Raw genomic sequence first — 17,124 nt, 5'->3', positions numbered from 1 at the left:
AAAATGCAGAGATAATTAGTTGTCATGGCAACAGATGGCATGATGCGGGAACACAAAATGTAGTCTAAACACCCGCATCAGGTAAAGATTGAACTTTGACCTTTTGAGCCGCCATGTTTGTTTTGTGTGAGGGAAACTTTTATGAGCATACCAAACAATATGTGTTACTGTATATCTACACGACACAGAATATACCCTAAGGGCTATAGCTGCACCACACAAGATCCATTGATCTATTCTCACCATATGGCAAGCGAATTGTGAATATGCAGGGTTTTTCTCTTATATGCATATCCGACAATTTGGTCAAAGTTACATTGTCTAATGTCTAAAATACAATGCGAGAGCATACTACTAGTAAGTATATTATGTTATCTTCATAGACTTGCCATTTTGAGTGCTTAGTACCACAGTACATATGTGTCATTTGCTAGTACTTATAAATATTGCACAAGTAAGATTTCATATCGTATACTTGGAGCACTGATTTACCTAAACCCTCGTTTTCTTGTGTCTGATCTATTTTTGGTAATACTTACGTGGGATTCATAACAACACCTGGCCAAGTAATATCTACATGACCTTTGTTTCACCTTCAAACATCGGTCGCCATTTTGTCGGTCGAACTAACCTGCCCAGAAGTATGTGCAGTTGGTACAACGGAAAACGAGCCACGTCTTGTTTGAAATGTTGCCATTTTATCTATATCTCTTTGAGCGCGTATGAACTTTATAATTAGTTTTGATTGATTGTCATTAAGTTCCATATGATACTAGTACTATGGCGTTGGGGGAGGGGGGCGAAATATCAGAAGGGGGGGTGGGGTGGTCATGACCCATGTAATGGCCGTATGACAGCAAACTGAGGGAATTGTTGAGGCATGTGTCGCACAAAAACAGTTGTTTAGAGACGGGAAAGGCTGTTAAAATCTTTGGTTGGTCTTGGTACAAGAAATCTCCTGCCACAAAAATCACGTGACAAATCATGGCACACGAGAAAAGGGGCGTGGCAACAAGTAACCGGTTTTTGAAGACTACTTGAGGTTTTGTTGAGACGACAACTCTTTTTAAAATAAGATCAAAGTCTTGCAACATGCATTATTAGTTTAGTAGTTAAGTATCCATTAGGGTCATGGGAGGATGGTACACTGTGTTAAATATTATTCTATAGTATTGTTGTTGTTATCATTGTGTATATCAAGTTTTTTTGCTATTTGTTTGTGTCGTTGTTGAAGCCCCCTTCACACGAGAGCAAGAATCAGCCGGAATGCTGTTGGAATGAAGATTCTTTTCTATTCCTGAAATATTCCTGGTAATTCGTAGTCTGTTCCAGACATTCTTACTGCATTCCAGCTATTCATGCCCATTCTTTTGGCTGGCCCCGAAAGTTTTTGACATGTTAAAAACTGTCGAGGTGCATTTGAAGTGGAGAAATATCGAATGATATTCGAAGTGGATTCTAAGTGGATTCTAACTATTCAAACTGCAGTCTTACCGCATTCCGCGGCATTCCAACATTATTTGAGACATTCTTATCTCATTCGATGGAGAACCGAAACGGCAAGCCACTTCGAATCCTGTCCGAATGTGGCCAAAAGAATATCTGGAATGCAATAAGAATTTTTCATACAGTACGAATTCACAGGAATAGAAAAGACTTTTCATTCTGACGGTATTTTGTCTCATTCCTTCTCGTGTGGAGGGGATACAAGGCCCATTTGGAATTCCCACTCGGAATGGCCCCGAATGTGTCACGAAGTTTGCAATTACTTCATTCCGACTGGTTCTGCTTGATTCCTGCTAATTCGGTTCCAGTGTGAAGGCCCTATGAAATAGGTTGTTGACAGTCATATTAGCATTTTCTTGTGGCCAAAGTGACCCAGGGAGCATAACACTCCCACTCTCTGTTAGACGTATAAGAATCCTTCCTTGTCTTGTGTCATATTTTATCATTCTCCAGGTAAATGCTTCGAGGCTAACTCGTTTTACGTTTTTCTTAATGCTTGTGGAATCGAGTCTTTTGAAATCTGTTGTTCATAAAGAAAGAAGTGTGAATATCTTGGTAGGAAAGACACCATATCTAGAGCTCTGCTTGACAAAGTGGGATACATACCATACTGAACATCGTGTGTTTCTTTATGTCATATGTCTAAACTATGTCTGTTGTGTTTTCATATGTGTGTGCGCAATGATATTTTGAAAGTTTAGCTAAATTTTCTACATAAACAGATACACAGACACCCTATATGATTGACACATTGATTGTATCGTCATATTCTTTGCATGGCTTCTTGGAAGTGCTTTTGTTCAATCTACGAACACATACTCAAGACCCCCCCTCCCACTCTCTAAGGCATTGCCTATATTTTGATATGTTAGAAAACAGCTTCACACATATTACTACAACAGAAAAAATACTTCAAGTAGTTCATGAATAGTCTCTTTTAATGTCATTGCATCTACATTAACTATATATGTTAGCATCTATAGATTCTCATAGGCTTAATGTATATAAATACCTCGTAGTTAATTATAATACTTGTCTTCGCGACGCCCTAAAGGTCATTTATGTAAAGACGCTATAAACAAATTTGCTGATTGTAGCTTTTTCTCCAAAAACAAATGACCCCTTCACAGTTACTCTCGAGTTCAGAAATGAATTCAGTACGTACTACACTTATTTTCGTAAGCGGTGTATCTTTATGTCTGTTTATCACTTTCTTTTTAATCCCTGTCACTCTCTCATTTCCGCTTACCCCAAAAATGTTCAAACGTAACTTTTAGATTTTTCCACTATCCAGAATCCCCTTAAATAATCTAGACCATGTCGTAGTTTTAGAATGTTTAGTTAACATGGGGTAGTACTTGCACTAAAAGACTGAACAAAACAGAAAGACAGACCTTCCATTGAAAAGCTTGAGGTGATAATGACAGGTTGGAGTAATTACGCTACAGGTGTTTTCATGACAAAAAGAAGGCCTCACTTGTCTTAAAGATTGTTAAAGTCTTAATGATGTCTCCCGGGGCCTCTATACTTTCTTAGATGGTATCTGTTTATGATTAAGATTTGCGGTGTAAGTTCTATGTTGGCCCAATTGGTGTTAATTTTACACCCTTTTCGTAGACAAGTTGTGAAGGCCGCACTGGGAGGTTCCATTTTGGTTATCATTTCGCACGATCTTGTCAATGGGAAAGTAGTCTGTTATGGCTTAAGGGTTTCAGATGGGACTTGTTATAATCTGGTTGGATAGCCGTCATTGTTCCCGAATCCTGCGAAGTAATTAGATTCAGCCACTTAAATTCACACTGAACAAAAAATTACTACTAGGATTGTCTGGTGAACAGTGTCTTCTCGGCATTTCTGATTGTGAAGATTTAAAAAAGAAAAAAACGTTGAATTCCTTCTACACTCATACATACAGATGTCCAATCAATCTTGTTAATCAATCAAACACGTTGACTTACAAGTATGCATTTACGCTCCGTTTGCAATGATCCGAAAAAAACGAGCAAACATGGTTGTGTGCTTTGTGGTTACGGTATGCGCTTCGCTTGTCAGAGACGTTGATTTCGCGAAGGCGTTTGATACTAAACTCACAAAACAACTAAACACGTACCTGTTTTCATTTCTTATTTTGTTTTGCTCCTTAAATTAAGTTTTAGATTTTTTGACAGTGTTCGAGTAACCTGTATTCACACATTCACTAACTCAAACCAACTCAGTCAAAGCTTTTTATTAGTGACATTTTTGGAAGGGATGAAATGTATTCTTTATGTCAACCGCATGTCTGCCTTCAAAGTACCCCATGGCAAGCCTACTTGTCAAGAGTGTTCTGTTAAAAGGCAGGTTAAAATAACATATGGCAGACAGGGTGCCTTGATGCCACGCCCACAAGTTCCTGTATTTCGTATGTGTCACACACACAAGTGTTTCCATAACATACCCAGGCAGTGTCAGCAAGTCGTTGCGTGTAACCGGGCTTTGAATATTTCATGAACCGTAGTTTCACCCTTACCGTCCAAACAGAATTCATCGTATTGTAAATACAGTGTATCTGTATCTGTATCTATATAGCCGGTATAACCGCCCGTCGACGTAACACACCAGCTTCGCAGGCACGCGGCGCGGCAGCAGCTGGTTATATTACACTGAACGACCTGTCACACCTAACCTTTGCACATCTATCTGCAAGAGTTCTTTGAAACTATCCTAAGAATATGTCCCTACTTTGCAGTGTAAAGAACGCATGTAATTTATACATACTGTACACCCTTACCCATAATTTTTATGATTGTCAAGAAGTGTTAGCGGAAAAGAAGATCAGTGGTAGGCTTTTTTCAGTCTAGTAAGACTATGGATAGTACGTTTTCTACACAATGTACTTATTGTTTGTTTTTTAACACTCCACAGAGTTCTGTTTGCTGCGAGTGACTCCCATGTGATGTCCATATCAAAGTCAAAATTGATTACGCCGACTTTGTGAACGGGTTTCCTCGCGTTGTAAAGAGCACACATATGACAGGGTTACCAAAAGGTGATTTTTTTAGTAAAAGTAAAGTCTACATTTTGTAGCAAGAGTAAACTGCAAAGATCTCCTTTGTATTCACTGACCTCTTAAAAATGGCAGGAAGTTTAAATAGCTCGCCAGGAATCCCGGTCGATACAAGAGTATCACGTTTCTAGGTGCGCTTGTTTTGGGGTTTGAAGTTTCTCGATGAGACAGTTAGGTCAACAGAATACACCTACAGAACAGACAATACGCTTTGCCCGACTTTATTTGTTTTCAAGCACGGGTTGTGCACATCGCAAATGAAGTTGCTGCCGGAATTTGAAGCCCAGAGTGAAACTATTTCGACCACGCTATACATGTGTGTCACTTGTTGAACAGGTATTAGCTTAGGTGGAATCAGAAGCATGTTAATGCGTACGCCTTGGGGTAAACAAGGAGTGAAAAATGATTCTAAAAAAAAACGAGAATTCTTGAAACATAATTCATCTATCAAATGGATTTTAAAAGTCCAAAACGCGACTTTTGATTTTGAGAAAGTAAAAGTATTAATTACAACGTTTTGCACAATTAAAGTTATAACTGTTTTGACGCATTACACACGCATAAACAAGGGTCTACTTAAGCTTTCAACCTATAAGCTACATTTAAAGAAATGCAAACTAGCTTTTGAAGACAACCATCCTTGCTCCTCTTGGGAAAACCACACCCGATGCGCTTTTTCGAAAATTTGAAAAAGAATGAAACCGTTTTCCCTGCACTTGCCAAAATTGTCTATTAATCACGCTAATAAGTCGAAGCATTGTTTTAGACTAGATTTAAATCAAACTTTGTAGTCTGAAACGGATGAACCGGTCGTGTTCTACAAGGTTTTGTCTGTGAACACCTAAAGTGGGCGTTCCCGACACTTCGTCGACCAATCGGAACTCGCGACGTCATTGATTGACAGCCGTGTTCTCATGACATCGCGTGCCCGGCGAGAAGGTAAGTGTCCTGCGCGAGAATAAAGAGCGAGTCTGTCCCACTCGGCCTTCTCTGGCAGCTACACTCCATACGTCCTTCCTAAGTGTCACGGGCTTCCCCCTTGTACGACATCCAACATGAGTTTCCAGACCAAGACCACCACGAGAACCTTCAAGAGCGGCGGCTCGAGCTTCAGCTCCGGGGGCGGCGGCGGCTTCAGCTCCGGCGGCGGCGGCGCTAGCTTCAGCTACAGCAGCGGCGGGGGTGGTGGCCGTGCCAGCTTCGGAGGTGGCAGCCGATTCGGCGGCGGTGGCGGCGGCGGCGGTGGCCGCGTCTCCATGTCCCGTAGCTCGGTCACCAGGTCTGGTGCCGGGGGAGGCCGTATGGGTATGGGAGGCGGCGGTGGTGGTGGCGGCGGCCGTAGCTACGGTTTCAGCTCCATGACGGCCGAGCAGGCGAGCCAGGCCCTGGTCGCCCTGGGACAGGTCCGAGTCGAGCGTACCGGCGACAAGGACGAGCTGGTCGGGCTCAACGACCGCTTCGCTTCCTTCATCGAGAAGGTGCGCTTCCTGGAGAACCAGAACCGCAAGCTGGAGATGAAGCTGAAGATGGTCCAACAGAAGGGGTCCGGGCCCGACCTGGGGGCGATGTGGGAAGCCGAGCTCAGGCAGATCCGCCAGCTCATCGAGGTCGTCAACACGGAGAGAGGCTCGCTGGAAGCCGAGAGGGACGGTCTGTCCGGCGAAGTCAAGGAACTCAAAACAAGGTGAGAAGAAACCCTATCTTCTTAAGGTAGACGTGCCCTGTGTACACATACCGTACACAAATCACCGACCGGCTTTCTCACAGGCCCTGCGCGTAGCCCAGTTTAAAATCCATCGAACCCTTTGTCTCCGAACAATGTAGACTGGGAAATAGTCATACTCCAGTTGCCAGTGTTTTCCCAGACTACTCATCCCTAACAAAACAGCCTTGTTTTGTAGTAGTACGACGCGCTACGCGAATCATACAACCTTTAACTACTAGTTTTAAGAGGTAGTTACGTTGTAAGTACTCGATTGGGGGTGTAAGTGTTGTACTACTGTGTAGAAATAAAGGTAGAACACAGGTTGTCTTGCACGTACAGTACCCCCGACCACACCCCTTTTTACCGTCCGAGCCGCACACCTGTCCATTGTTTATGGTGTTCTATAGAGAGCAAACCACCGTGGCGTTAATGTGTGTAAAGAACTGACAGATTCAAGTTTGTGAGTGTGTGAAGTAGTGGGAGGTGGCCCAGAAAGAGTGTAGAAAGTGTAGCGCATGTAAAATGAGGTTTCAGCGACGCATGAATGCCAAGCATGCGGTGGGTTCGTCAAGCCCCGGCCGTCACGCCTACCTTAGTATGTATGCCGACATCCGATTAGAACAACCACTTGCGACCTTTCAGAGTGTACGAATCGCGGGGCTTCTAACAACGCTAAACTTCGCCATACAAGACGCTTGTATACGTTAAAACAAAAAGGTAGCTACCAGAATAGGTTCGTTAAAATTGTAACAAATAGTCAAAATTTAAGATTGTCTTCAAACCGACCACGCCTCTTCAACTGACAGCCGGCATGGTGCATTCATTAAGCACTGGGTGAGAGTAGTAACAGACAACATAAACACAAACGACCACAGCAGTAGCGAGCACAAAGCCCTTTCAAGAAAACATTTTGACCTCTCTAAGAATGTTTCCTTCTTTGTGTATCCACAACTGGGAGCAATGACTGGTATTCTATCCCCCTCCAAATTCACGCCACGTGGTGCGCATACTAATTCATGAAGGTTACATTTAAAACCCCTTGTGGGGGTTTGGCCCAAAGTGTGAAATCTGACGATAAAAGGAACATAGTATCGAGTCATTCCCATGACCAAGTTATCGTCAATCCTTGGAAAGCTTCCTTTAGGGTTAAAGGTCAAGATGTGGGCTGTGCATTTAGATCTTGTGGCTCAAAAGCTCTCCATATGACTGGAAAGTTGTGCCAGTCAAGTCAACTGCACAATTATCGGCCGCCATCTTTAATTTGTGGGTAGAGGCAGAAATGCTTCATACCTGTGCAACATGTTAAGCCCCTGTACTACAACTTTCACAGGGCCAATTTAAGGTGAAATTGTCTCCAATAAATTCACCATAATGTAAAATTCAGTATTTTTTTCAAATTTCTTAAAGAATGTTTTGTAAACGTTCGACTACTCCTAAGCTTGAAGTTGTGTCCAGTTGGCGGAAAGAACACCTGTAATTCCCCTCAGTGATAAAATCTTGCTCCTGAAAACTCAAAATGAACATCGCATTCCAGAGGAAGAGAGGGTGGAGAGGATAGGAAACGTAAACTGACGTGTGGGCGTGTGCCTTTGTCATGCATGCTGGGAGCTGAAAAGTTGGAATGTGCAGAACAGGGTGTCCGCCATTTTGATTGGCCCGAAGAGGGCGTGTAAAGAATGACCTTTCTGTGCGAGCTTGCAAGCCATGTCGTCCCGTGTGTCTTCTGCCGAGACTCTACCTACTAACATCCTCTAAAACAACAGTACTATCTTGTTCTAAGTTTAGGCTTTAACGGAAAGTTATAGACTCCAAAAATCCAGTTTTTACATTCCTTACTGGTACAAACTGAAACACAAGTTTTATGAGGTAAAGAATACCGGTAGTCGTACAAAATTGCAAACAATTTTGAGCATGATAAATTCACTATAAACAATCCTGAGGCGAAGGTAGAAGAATGTTGGCCTGATTTGGTTCGTTTATTTCAAAATACATCATGCGTTTTCCGTAAATCGAGTTAGGTGTGTTTACGTAAGTTTTCTTTAATTGAATAAAATTCTTTGACAAAAGAGAAAAGAAGTTTGAGGGATTAAGACTTACAGGTGGCCGGCATTTTTTTTCAGTTAAAACGAATTCACTTATGCAAGACCGAAGTGGTGCGCATGACATGCGGTAGAACCGGTCTGACCGGTATAGGGGACATTCCTTTCTACTCGCTACCCTCAGACGTTTCTACGGGGTTTTCTGCGCGAAGACTGCACGGGCTTTTCTGAATAAGCCATTTAAACCAACCCTAATTTATCGCGTGAGCTTATGCAAATGTCGACGGGGACAAAAGCAAGTCTTAAAATCGCACAGCGAAGTCCTAAGAATAGAAGTAGCATGGGGGACGGTGGAGCTTCGATATTTAGGCGACCCGGTCTTTTCAAAGCTTCTAAACAGTTCAGGTCACTGCATGTGTCAGACCGCGTTATGTCTACTGTTAAGTGATCTTCTACACATCAATGACAACAGCAAAGTAGTTTATTTCATGAAAAAAGTATACAAATGAATTATTTATATATAATAAGAAACAATTTGTTGAAAACGTGTAACCAAAATGTTCTGCTTTGAAATTCACACATTGCTAGTTCTCTTTGTACTTTAACTTCATTAACAGTAACACAATACCACACAGTAAAGAAGTCGCTTGCCAAAGAAACATAACCAAATCACATTAAGATGAATCTTAACGAATCATACACCTTTAGATAAAGTACGGTAGACAACTACCATTGTGTACCCACATATATGCCACATGGTAATACATGTACATATTCTGTTGCTGTAAGAACAATGCCATTAAAGTTAAACCTATATCTTATTCCTGCTTATTCCAGGTACGAGGATGAGGTTGGAACTCGCGAGGGCCTGGAAGAGGAAATCAAGAAGATCAGAGCGGTAAGAACTTTCACTTGTTTCTTCAAAAGGGAAAGTGGTTTCAGAAGCACCATTCACCTAGTAGTGTTTTCCATTGATAATTGGCGGTTGCGTGGCTACAACAACACCTGCTGTGATTACAAAGAGCCACACGAGGGACTATCTCATAAATAATGCAGCATTTCCCTCACCTGCGTGGATGGGGATAGAATATTAGATGAGGGAAACATAGACATGACGTAACCAACGGAACTAGCACCCAGAACACCGAACCTTTATGCAAAATATTCAAACAATGCTTAAGTCAAAATAACAGATGAGAGTGAAATAAAGAAGTCGACATTTCTTGTGCAGTTAATGTCTTAAGAAAAGAAAGAATAGTGCATAGTAGATAGGGTATACTAAACTCTATTCATTATGCACTATTTGTCTTAGTAGTGGAGAAAACAACGTAAAGAAAAACAGATGAAAACAGCATAATGTATAGTAGTATGCCTACTTCTATTTCATCGTCAATATGTCGTTAATACGTTTATTAATTTCTTCATCCCAGGACTTTGATGAGGCCTCGTTGACCCGCGTTGACCTGGAAGCTCGTCTGGACAGCATCAAGTCAGAGATCGAGTTCTTGAAGGAAGTGTACGCTGCTGTAAGTAGTCATGATGTTTCTTCTACATCTTTCACTTCTACTTTATTTCATACAAAAGCAAATAACAATGAAAGAAGCAACGAATCTCTTGTAAGTCTTCAAGAACTTGTTGAAGAACTTCAGAAGAAGCACATTTTTTTATCAGAAAGCGGTAGATAATGTTGATATTTGATCATACAAAATGTATGCAAAAATTGCTGATGTTTTTGTAGTATCGTCTTATGTCCGCTGTAGCTATAACGGGATATCAAAGTCGAAAGTTCTGCTGCAATACCAATGAAACCCACCAGGGAGCCAGAATGTAATACTGTCACATATAGGACAAGACCTAACCACTTACCAAATTTCTTGACAATCCATATCTTCTTGAGCTTTGCTATTCATCCATATACATACAAGCTAACCTTCTCGGCGAATGTATTTCTTAGTGATAAATACACTGTTGGTTGATATAACTCACTGCTATGGTCCATTTTAAACAATTCTGCTCGTTTTGCCCACCAGGAAATCGAGGCTCTGAACTCCCAGATTCTGGACTCCACCATGATCGAGCTGGAGCCGACAGCTGGCCCGGATGTTGACCTTGACTCCTGCCTGGCAGAGGTCAAGGCTCAATACGAGCAGCTCACCCGCATGAGCAGGGCAGAAGCAGAGAGCTGGTATGCGACCAAGGTAAGCTCAGATCCATCAATATTTTGTTCTCGAAACCCAGAAAACTAACAGTCACAAAGAATCTCCGCCTGTTAATATGGCTCCTATTATGGAGACCATCTATTCTTTTGTTTTTGTCACTAATGGCATTCTGTGTTCTTCGTCTTTTCCTCAGTTTGATGACTTGCAGAGGAGCTCTGGAAAGAACACCAACGACCTTGCAGACGCTCGTGCTGAACTGTCCAAGTACCAGAACCAGATCGCCAGGCTACAATCTGAGATCGAGTCCATGAAGAACAGGGTAAGGAAAAAAGAAATGAAAAAGAAACAGTTAATATCATATCAATAATGGCAGGTGATATCCAGTCTCGCATCAAATGAATACAGATAAAAGTAATCATTGCCTTAGAATCAACAGTTGCAAGGCCAACTGAACACTGCTAAAGCAATGCCTAACTGTATATCTTCCTTTTTTGCCTTTGGAATCGCTAACTGGAAGGCCAACTGAAGAGTGTTAAAGCTTTGCCTAATTGTACTTCTTACTTCTTACCTTTAGAGTCGCCAACTGAAGAGTGTTAAAGCAATACCTAATTCTGTATCTTACTTCTTGTCTTTAGAATCGCCAACAGAAAAGCCAACTGAAGAGTGTTAAAGCAATGGCTGATTGTGTATCTTGCTTCTTGCCTTTAGAATCGCCAACTGGAAGGCCAGCTGAAGAATGTTGAAGAGAGCGGGGCGACCAAGCTTGCCGAGAAGCAGGCTGAGATCGAGGCGCTGGAGGCGGAGCTACAGCGCCTGCGCGGAGAGATCAATAAGCAGATGAAGGAGTACGCAGAACTGCAAAACGTCAAGATGGCGCTGGACGTGGAGATCGCCGCCTACAGGAAGCTGCTGGAGGGCGAGGAGAGCAGGTAACTGTGACGTACTTCCGGTTATGACGTATATTCGTCTGGTGACGTACTTCCGGTTGTTCCCGACCATACCTCTCTGCGGCATCAAAGTTGTTTCGACTGGATTCTTAACATTCTGGATTCTATGTTTAATTCATAATGGAAACTCAATACGTTTTAGAATAGTCTGCGTTATTCCCGACCATACCTCTCTGCGGCATCAAAGTTGTTTCGACTGGATTCTTAACATTCTGGATTCTATGTTTAATTCATAATGGAAACTCAATACGTTTTAGAATAGTCTGCGTTAGTCTGGAGAATAGTCTGTATTAATGAATGAATAGTCTTTGTTACCTAATAAATAACAAGTGTAAAAGGATGAGTTGGAAATTACTAGAACTCTATGGTTATCATTGATGCCTGATTTGGATATTATCATGTACTAATTGTTGTTTTGCTTTCTTAGGCTGCACTCTTTCGACTTCGCAAGCATCAGCTCGAGTTCCTTCAGTGCCGGCGGTGGCGGCATGTCGCAGACTAAGAGCATCTCCGGCGGTGGTGGAGGTAAGATAACTTTCTATGGAGTACTCACCACACGAGACTGTGTTTGTTTGCCGTTTGTTTCTGACATACTTGTGAACCCTTGTGTATAACTTTAACTCGTGTTTGTGCTCGTCGTGTTGTCTTTTAACTTTAACATAGTCTTGAGTACGTCTTACGTTTGTTACGTTGCTCTCCGTTCCTTCGTTTCTCTCACTACCGATCGTATTCTTGTGTTAACTATTTATACAATTACACTCTTACTGTTGTTATCTGTTTCGTAACCTTGACGTTTCTTTCTTTGACGTTTTGTTGATAACCTTGTTGGTTGACACGTGAAAGGTGGTTCCTCAAGCTTCGGTGCCGGAGGTGGTGCCGGTAGCTATGGGGCCGGTAAGTATTCTTAACACTAGTTCTATGTCTTTAAAACGTCACTGATACACTCTAACAGAATTAAACGTCCTTGTTGAAGTTCTAAACAAGCTTGCTTTGTTTATGTTGTGTTGTTGAACGTTTAATGTCGTCATGTGGATAATGATCTAACCGTCAGTGTTTCGTTTGTTTGTTTGTTTGTTTTGTGTTGTGAACCTTTTCGTATTGTAAACAACAACAGGCGGCGGTGCCGGTGGTGCCGGTGGCGCCGGTGGGGCCTACGGAGCCGGTACGTGAACCGACGAACCGTCGGTAGACAATGGTCATGGTGCCGTCAAACATGGGGATGGTGCCGCGTTAAAATATGTATCACTGCCTATCCCAATTGAATCACGCATTTTCGACAGCGCATATGCAGTGGTGGATGGGAAGCGGTGAAGGGAAGGTGATCGTAGACTGAAATGTGAAAAACAGTTTGGTATCCTTACTATTCTAACTCATGTTCGCTTCTCTGATCACATCAGGATACTCCACAATCAAAGGAGCGACCCGGAGGTAGAATATAAGATACCAAGCTAGGAAAACTACCAAATTGCATAGTACTAGGAGACTTCGAACAGGCTTTTGATATCCTGACGTCATTGTTCTATTTTAGGAGACATGAGCCATGCTGGCAGTGAAGTCACACTGACCATCGAGAGCCAGGACATCATGGGCATCCTGGCGGGCAAGAGCTTCTATCTCATCTACCGTAAGGATGACCTGGTCCTGCAGGCAGCCGGCGGTAAGGGCTCCGAGATCAACGTGGCCAAGAGGTCCTACCCCGAGAAGTGAGTTTTCTGGTCATTTAGATATTTTATTCCTGATTCGAATAGTACTTTTGCATAGATAGAAGTTTGGATATACAATTCCGCATACCCTATTTGGAGAAACTTTTTTGGAAGCATCCAGTGAGAACCTTTTGAAGCCAAAAGATATTGACTTTTTTATGGTTGCAAAAAATCAGTTCAATTCAATGGTCATATCACTTTTCTTTGACGAAATACTCCCAGAGGATTACGACAAGTAAATATTGGGATGAAAATATCATATAGTTGATTAATGGTTTCAGAAAAACAGCCTTTAACCTAAAACTTTTTCGACTTGCAGGAAGGAGCAGCTGTGGTCCTTCAGCCGCGACAGGATCATCAACGAGGCCAACAACCTGGCCCTGGAGGTGAAGGGAGACAAGGTCGTCGTTGCCGACCAGGCAGGAAAGGGAAACAAGAACCAGGAGTGGGACGTAAGTATCGCGAGATTTGGCGAGAACAGACGAGATCTTCGTAATTGACTGAGAAGTTCCACAATGTGATAACTTTATGCCTGATTTTGGTGGTGTTACCACTATCAATTTTTTTAAGAGTTGTTTAAAACGAGTTCTTATGGTTCTTTTATTCAGATCAAGGGCGATGGATTCATCGGCTCCAAGTCAGGCAACAAGGTTCTGGACGTGAAGTCGAAATCTAAGGTGGTGCTCAACAACAGGCACGACGATGCTGTAAGTTCAAATCAGTTATTCTTCTCAACTCATCAACCAGCTAACTAGTTATTGATAAAATTGAATAAAGGCATGTAATGTTAGACTCAAAATAGGTCCTTATGTACTTAGATTGTGCTTGTACACATTTGAACACGTGAATAATGTGTGGCTTTTGTTTCACAGGTGTGGGATCTGGAGATTCACGGTCTTGCCTCCGCCGAGACCCTTCGGTGTAAGTACTCCAGAAGACACGTTATTGCCTCTTTGTAATGTCGACAAAATCTCGCGAGATATAGCGTGAATAGGCGGGATCTATTCCAGATACTAATATATTACAAAAACAGGGAGGGGGTTTGAATATTGTTGCATGTTAAACATGTATGATATGCATGCTCCCATTTTTGAATGGCCGGGATGTTATATATAGTTCTTACTCGTGTAGTAACCGATTCTATTCCAATGCAATCTTTTTTAATGCGACAATAGCCAGATCAGTGAAGGTCAAAAAAATTTCAAGTCGTGGTGAGTGGGTATTTGACTACGAAAAAGCGTTTGATTTTTCCCACAGTGCACCAACGCTATCGATTAGCGGTGTGCATTCTTTTTTTTTGCGTTTGCATGCAATTTTTTGCATGATTACATGCATGACACAGAATACTGCACGCCATTTGTGTGTTAACTTTTTATTTCGTTTTCATTCATCTATCCCTCACTCTTCCACCGTTACCCTAAATCTATCCATCCTCCATGCACCCACCCATCCCTTTATCTATCCATCCATCCATTTATCCATCCATGCTCCCTCATACCATTATTACGGCACCATTTCATCCATCTCCATCGTCGATGGACGAATATCATCCTCAAAACAGCAATGTAACGCTTGTACGTATCATATTGCCTCGTGTTATATAGCATCCTCCAGCACTGTTACCACTTCGTACAGCTACAGCAGCAAGTCCACCTCTTACTAGAGCAAATGGTGAAGGTTTGCATACAAAGCTCTGTTCTTCTTTCTTTGTGTGATGTGCACATTTCAGATGAGGAAACATTCCTCAAGTCATCCTTTCACACTTCAAGTCACCGTTTCTGCCATTCCATCTTTCGCACGAAAAAATGTCACCTGTGTGTTTGCACGTTTGCTGTCCCGTTCTTGTTTACAAAACAAACAAGTAAACAAAGAAGTCAAAGAGCACCGTTGTAGTAGCCTCAGTTGGGTTACTATACACACACTTATTTTTGCTTGGATTCGAAGAGGAATTTGAAGACATCACGATTTGTGTGCGTCACAGTCGGCAAGACTCAACATGCAATGTAGGACTTCAGATTCTGCGAGTAATTTGCATACTCTCGCGAGAATACAGGCTCTCGCGAGAATATAGACTCTCATTTTTGTTGGGAGGGGGGTGTTTCAAGCCTGGAGTGTCTGAAGTCCTACTTGTTTGTTGTGCTTAGCATTATTGTAGCAAGTAGTGTAGGAGTTTGATTTTTGCACGCTGAATGCACGCTTGGGTTTTTCTTACCTTCCACCATGCGCATGTGGAGTTGCGGATTTTTGCCACATTCTTTCACTCGAGCTTGGTCCCATTATGGACCTTTACCATATTGTGTGGCCAACCACACTTCATGAACACTATTGTTGTGAGAAACATGTGTCATTACTACTGTGAAAAAGAAACTAGCCTCGTCTTCCAGTTTCAAAGCTCCAAAGAACACGTTCTAAAGATGTTTCTTTCTTTCTTTTCACAGACTGAGAAACGACCAACGGAGATGATGCCAACAACGAAACGCAAGGACAAATCCATCACTTAAGTCCTGCAAACCTTAAAGAAAGTTTATTCAGAGGCCGTGAGATGCCGCCTTGAGATACCATAAAAATAGATCTCCAAATAACTGCATTCTATCTTTAATCCATTTATTTTCGGTGTCTACGTTTGAAAGGTGACTGGCAAAGCTTTATTGTCTAAAATCTATTGTAGGGCAAAAATTAACTAATATATCCGCAACTTAGCTACAGAACATAACGTGTTACACGAACGCATAGATTCTTTCAGCAGCTTTGTCCTCTGTTCTATTGTTCAACTCTAACGGTTGCAAAACTACCAAAAAAAATGTAAGGACCATAGTCGGTGACAGTGTATTTGATTACTCTTTCAGGACACGTTTTGTAACAAAGTTTAGAGAAGATTAAGTCGCTGATTTGAATGCAATGCTTCTATGAATCGAAGTACACTGAAGTAACTTACATATGGTATGATGCAGCATTTAGCACAGCTTTTTAAACTGTAAGAATGATGCGTATGGATCGGTTTGGTACTTGAATGCCTTACCAGAGTAATGTCGAGTAGGATTTGTTAACGTGACAATGTTAAGATGTACGGTATTGTTTACGATATGTTTATGTATGGGGCGGCTTTGGTGCAGATTAGAATAAAATAATAATTGCTCTTTGACTTTGTTGCTGTATGAAGCTCTAACTGGGAAATCGGGTGCTCATTCAATAAAGGCAACACTTTCTATAGACACTGGTCGACTGGATCAATTTTAGAATGATAACATGTGTATGTGTGAGTTTGTGTCACTTTGTGCACATACAAAGTTTGTACGTGCGTGCGTGTGTGTGTGCGTGCGTGTGTGTGTCAGAGAGTGTAATACAATGCATACTATGCATTTTGTGTGTGTGTGTGGGGGGGGGGGGGTGCATGCATTTGTGAGTGTCTTTGTGAGCATGTGCTTTACACACAACAATAAAAGAATAAAAATGCAACTATTTGGAGTTCTTCGTTCTATCAATTAAATGTATGTTGAATGATATAATGATAAACCTAGAAAGCTGTAAAATACTTGGATAGCTTCCAAAAACAAGTAGTGTGCTCTTGTTTAAAAATAACACAGATCACAAGATAGAACTTTTTAGTACTTATCAAATTCGCAGCCGCTTCATAAGTAACAAAACTACTTCCAGATGTCACAAATCTAAATATTCAAGACATGTGATACTTACGATAACAGGGGTAACGTTAGCACTATATTCATCCATAGATTCAATCTATAACAATTTTAATGATTTCGTACGTAGTTCACTGCCAGAAGGGTAGTGTGTGTGTGTGTCCATGAGTAAATTGACGGGTTTACATATTTAATACCTGTGGCAAATGATGACATACTTGGGGCAAAGAAGTTACAACGTATACTTAAAGATCAAAGGATACAAGATTAAGATGTCAGATATGAAGAAAGCAATGAGCCGTAAATAAGATGCCAGAATAGTTATAAATCAAAGAAGGAGAGGCCATCTTTTTTACTTTAGTCTAGCTGAGCGATCGTTAC

General features: G+C 41.7%; 1 protein-coding gene across 12 annotated transcripts; it reads left to right on the top strand.

Annotated features, from left to right (window-relative positions):
* Positions 1–5,490: 5,490 nt before the first annotated feature.
* LOC118407236 (keratin, type II cytoskeletal 1-like) lies at positions 5,491–16,317 on the top strand. 12 transcript variants are annotated; one of them, XM_035807688.1, is made up of 15 exons: positions 5,491–6,236; positions 9,134–9,194; positions 9,727–9,822; positions 10,327–10,494; positions 10,649–10,774; positions 11,164–11,384; positions 11,830–11,927; positions 12,246–12,296; positions 12,517–12,564; positions 12,931–13,105; positions 13,425–13,557; positions 13,714–13,812; positions 13,978–14,026; positions 14,710–14,776; positions 15,544–16,317. In XM_035807688.1, exons 1-14 carry the CDS (start codon positions 5,608–5,610, stop codon positions 14,766–14,768), a joined length of 2,013 nt encoding a protein of 670 aa, XP_035663581.1. In that variant the 5' UTR covers positions 5,491–5,607; the 3' UTR covers positions 14,769–14,776; positions 15,544–16,317. The 12 variants fall into 12 exon arrangements, 11 of the variants coding, with proteins under 11 accessions (XP_035663581.1, XP_035663580.1, XP_035663582.1 ...); XM_035807687.1 differs by having other exon boundaries at positions 14,710–14,782; XR_004830120.1 differs by having other exon boundaries at positions 5,492–6,236; positions 14,667–14,776.
* The last annotated feature ends 807 nt before the right edge of the window (positions 16,318–17,124 follow it).

This window comes from Branchiostoma floridae, chromosome 19, assembly GCF_000003815.2.
Source record: "Branchiostoma floridae strain S238N-H82 chromosome 19, Bfl_VNyyK, whole genome shotgun sequence".
NCBI classification, from domain to species: Eukaryota; Metazoa; Chordata; class Leptocardii; order Amphioxiformes; family Branchiostomatidae; genus Branchiostoma; species Branchiostoma floridae.
This window is presented reverse-complemented; position numbering and strand designations above follow the sequence as displayed.

What these genes read in the sequence shown, in the direction of transcription:
- LOC118407236 (XM_035807688.1), top strand. Translation starts at nt 5,608, where the DNA reads ATGAGTTTCCAGACCAAGACCACCACGAGAACCTTCAAGAGCGGCGGC. An exon ending in CTGGAGGGCGAGGAGAGCAG is followed by an intron (nt 11,385 to 11,829) that starts GTAACTGTGACG and finishes TTGCTTTCTTAG; the next exon opens with GCTGCACTCTTTCGACTTCG. An exon ending in ACAAGAACCAGGAGTGGGAC is followed by an intron (nt 13,558 to 13,713) that starts GTAAGTATCGCG and finishes TCTTTTATTCAG; the next exon opens with ATCAAGGGCGATGGATTCAT.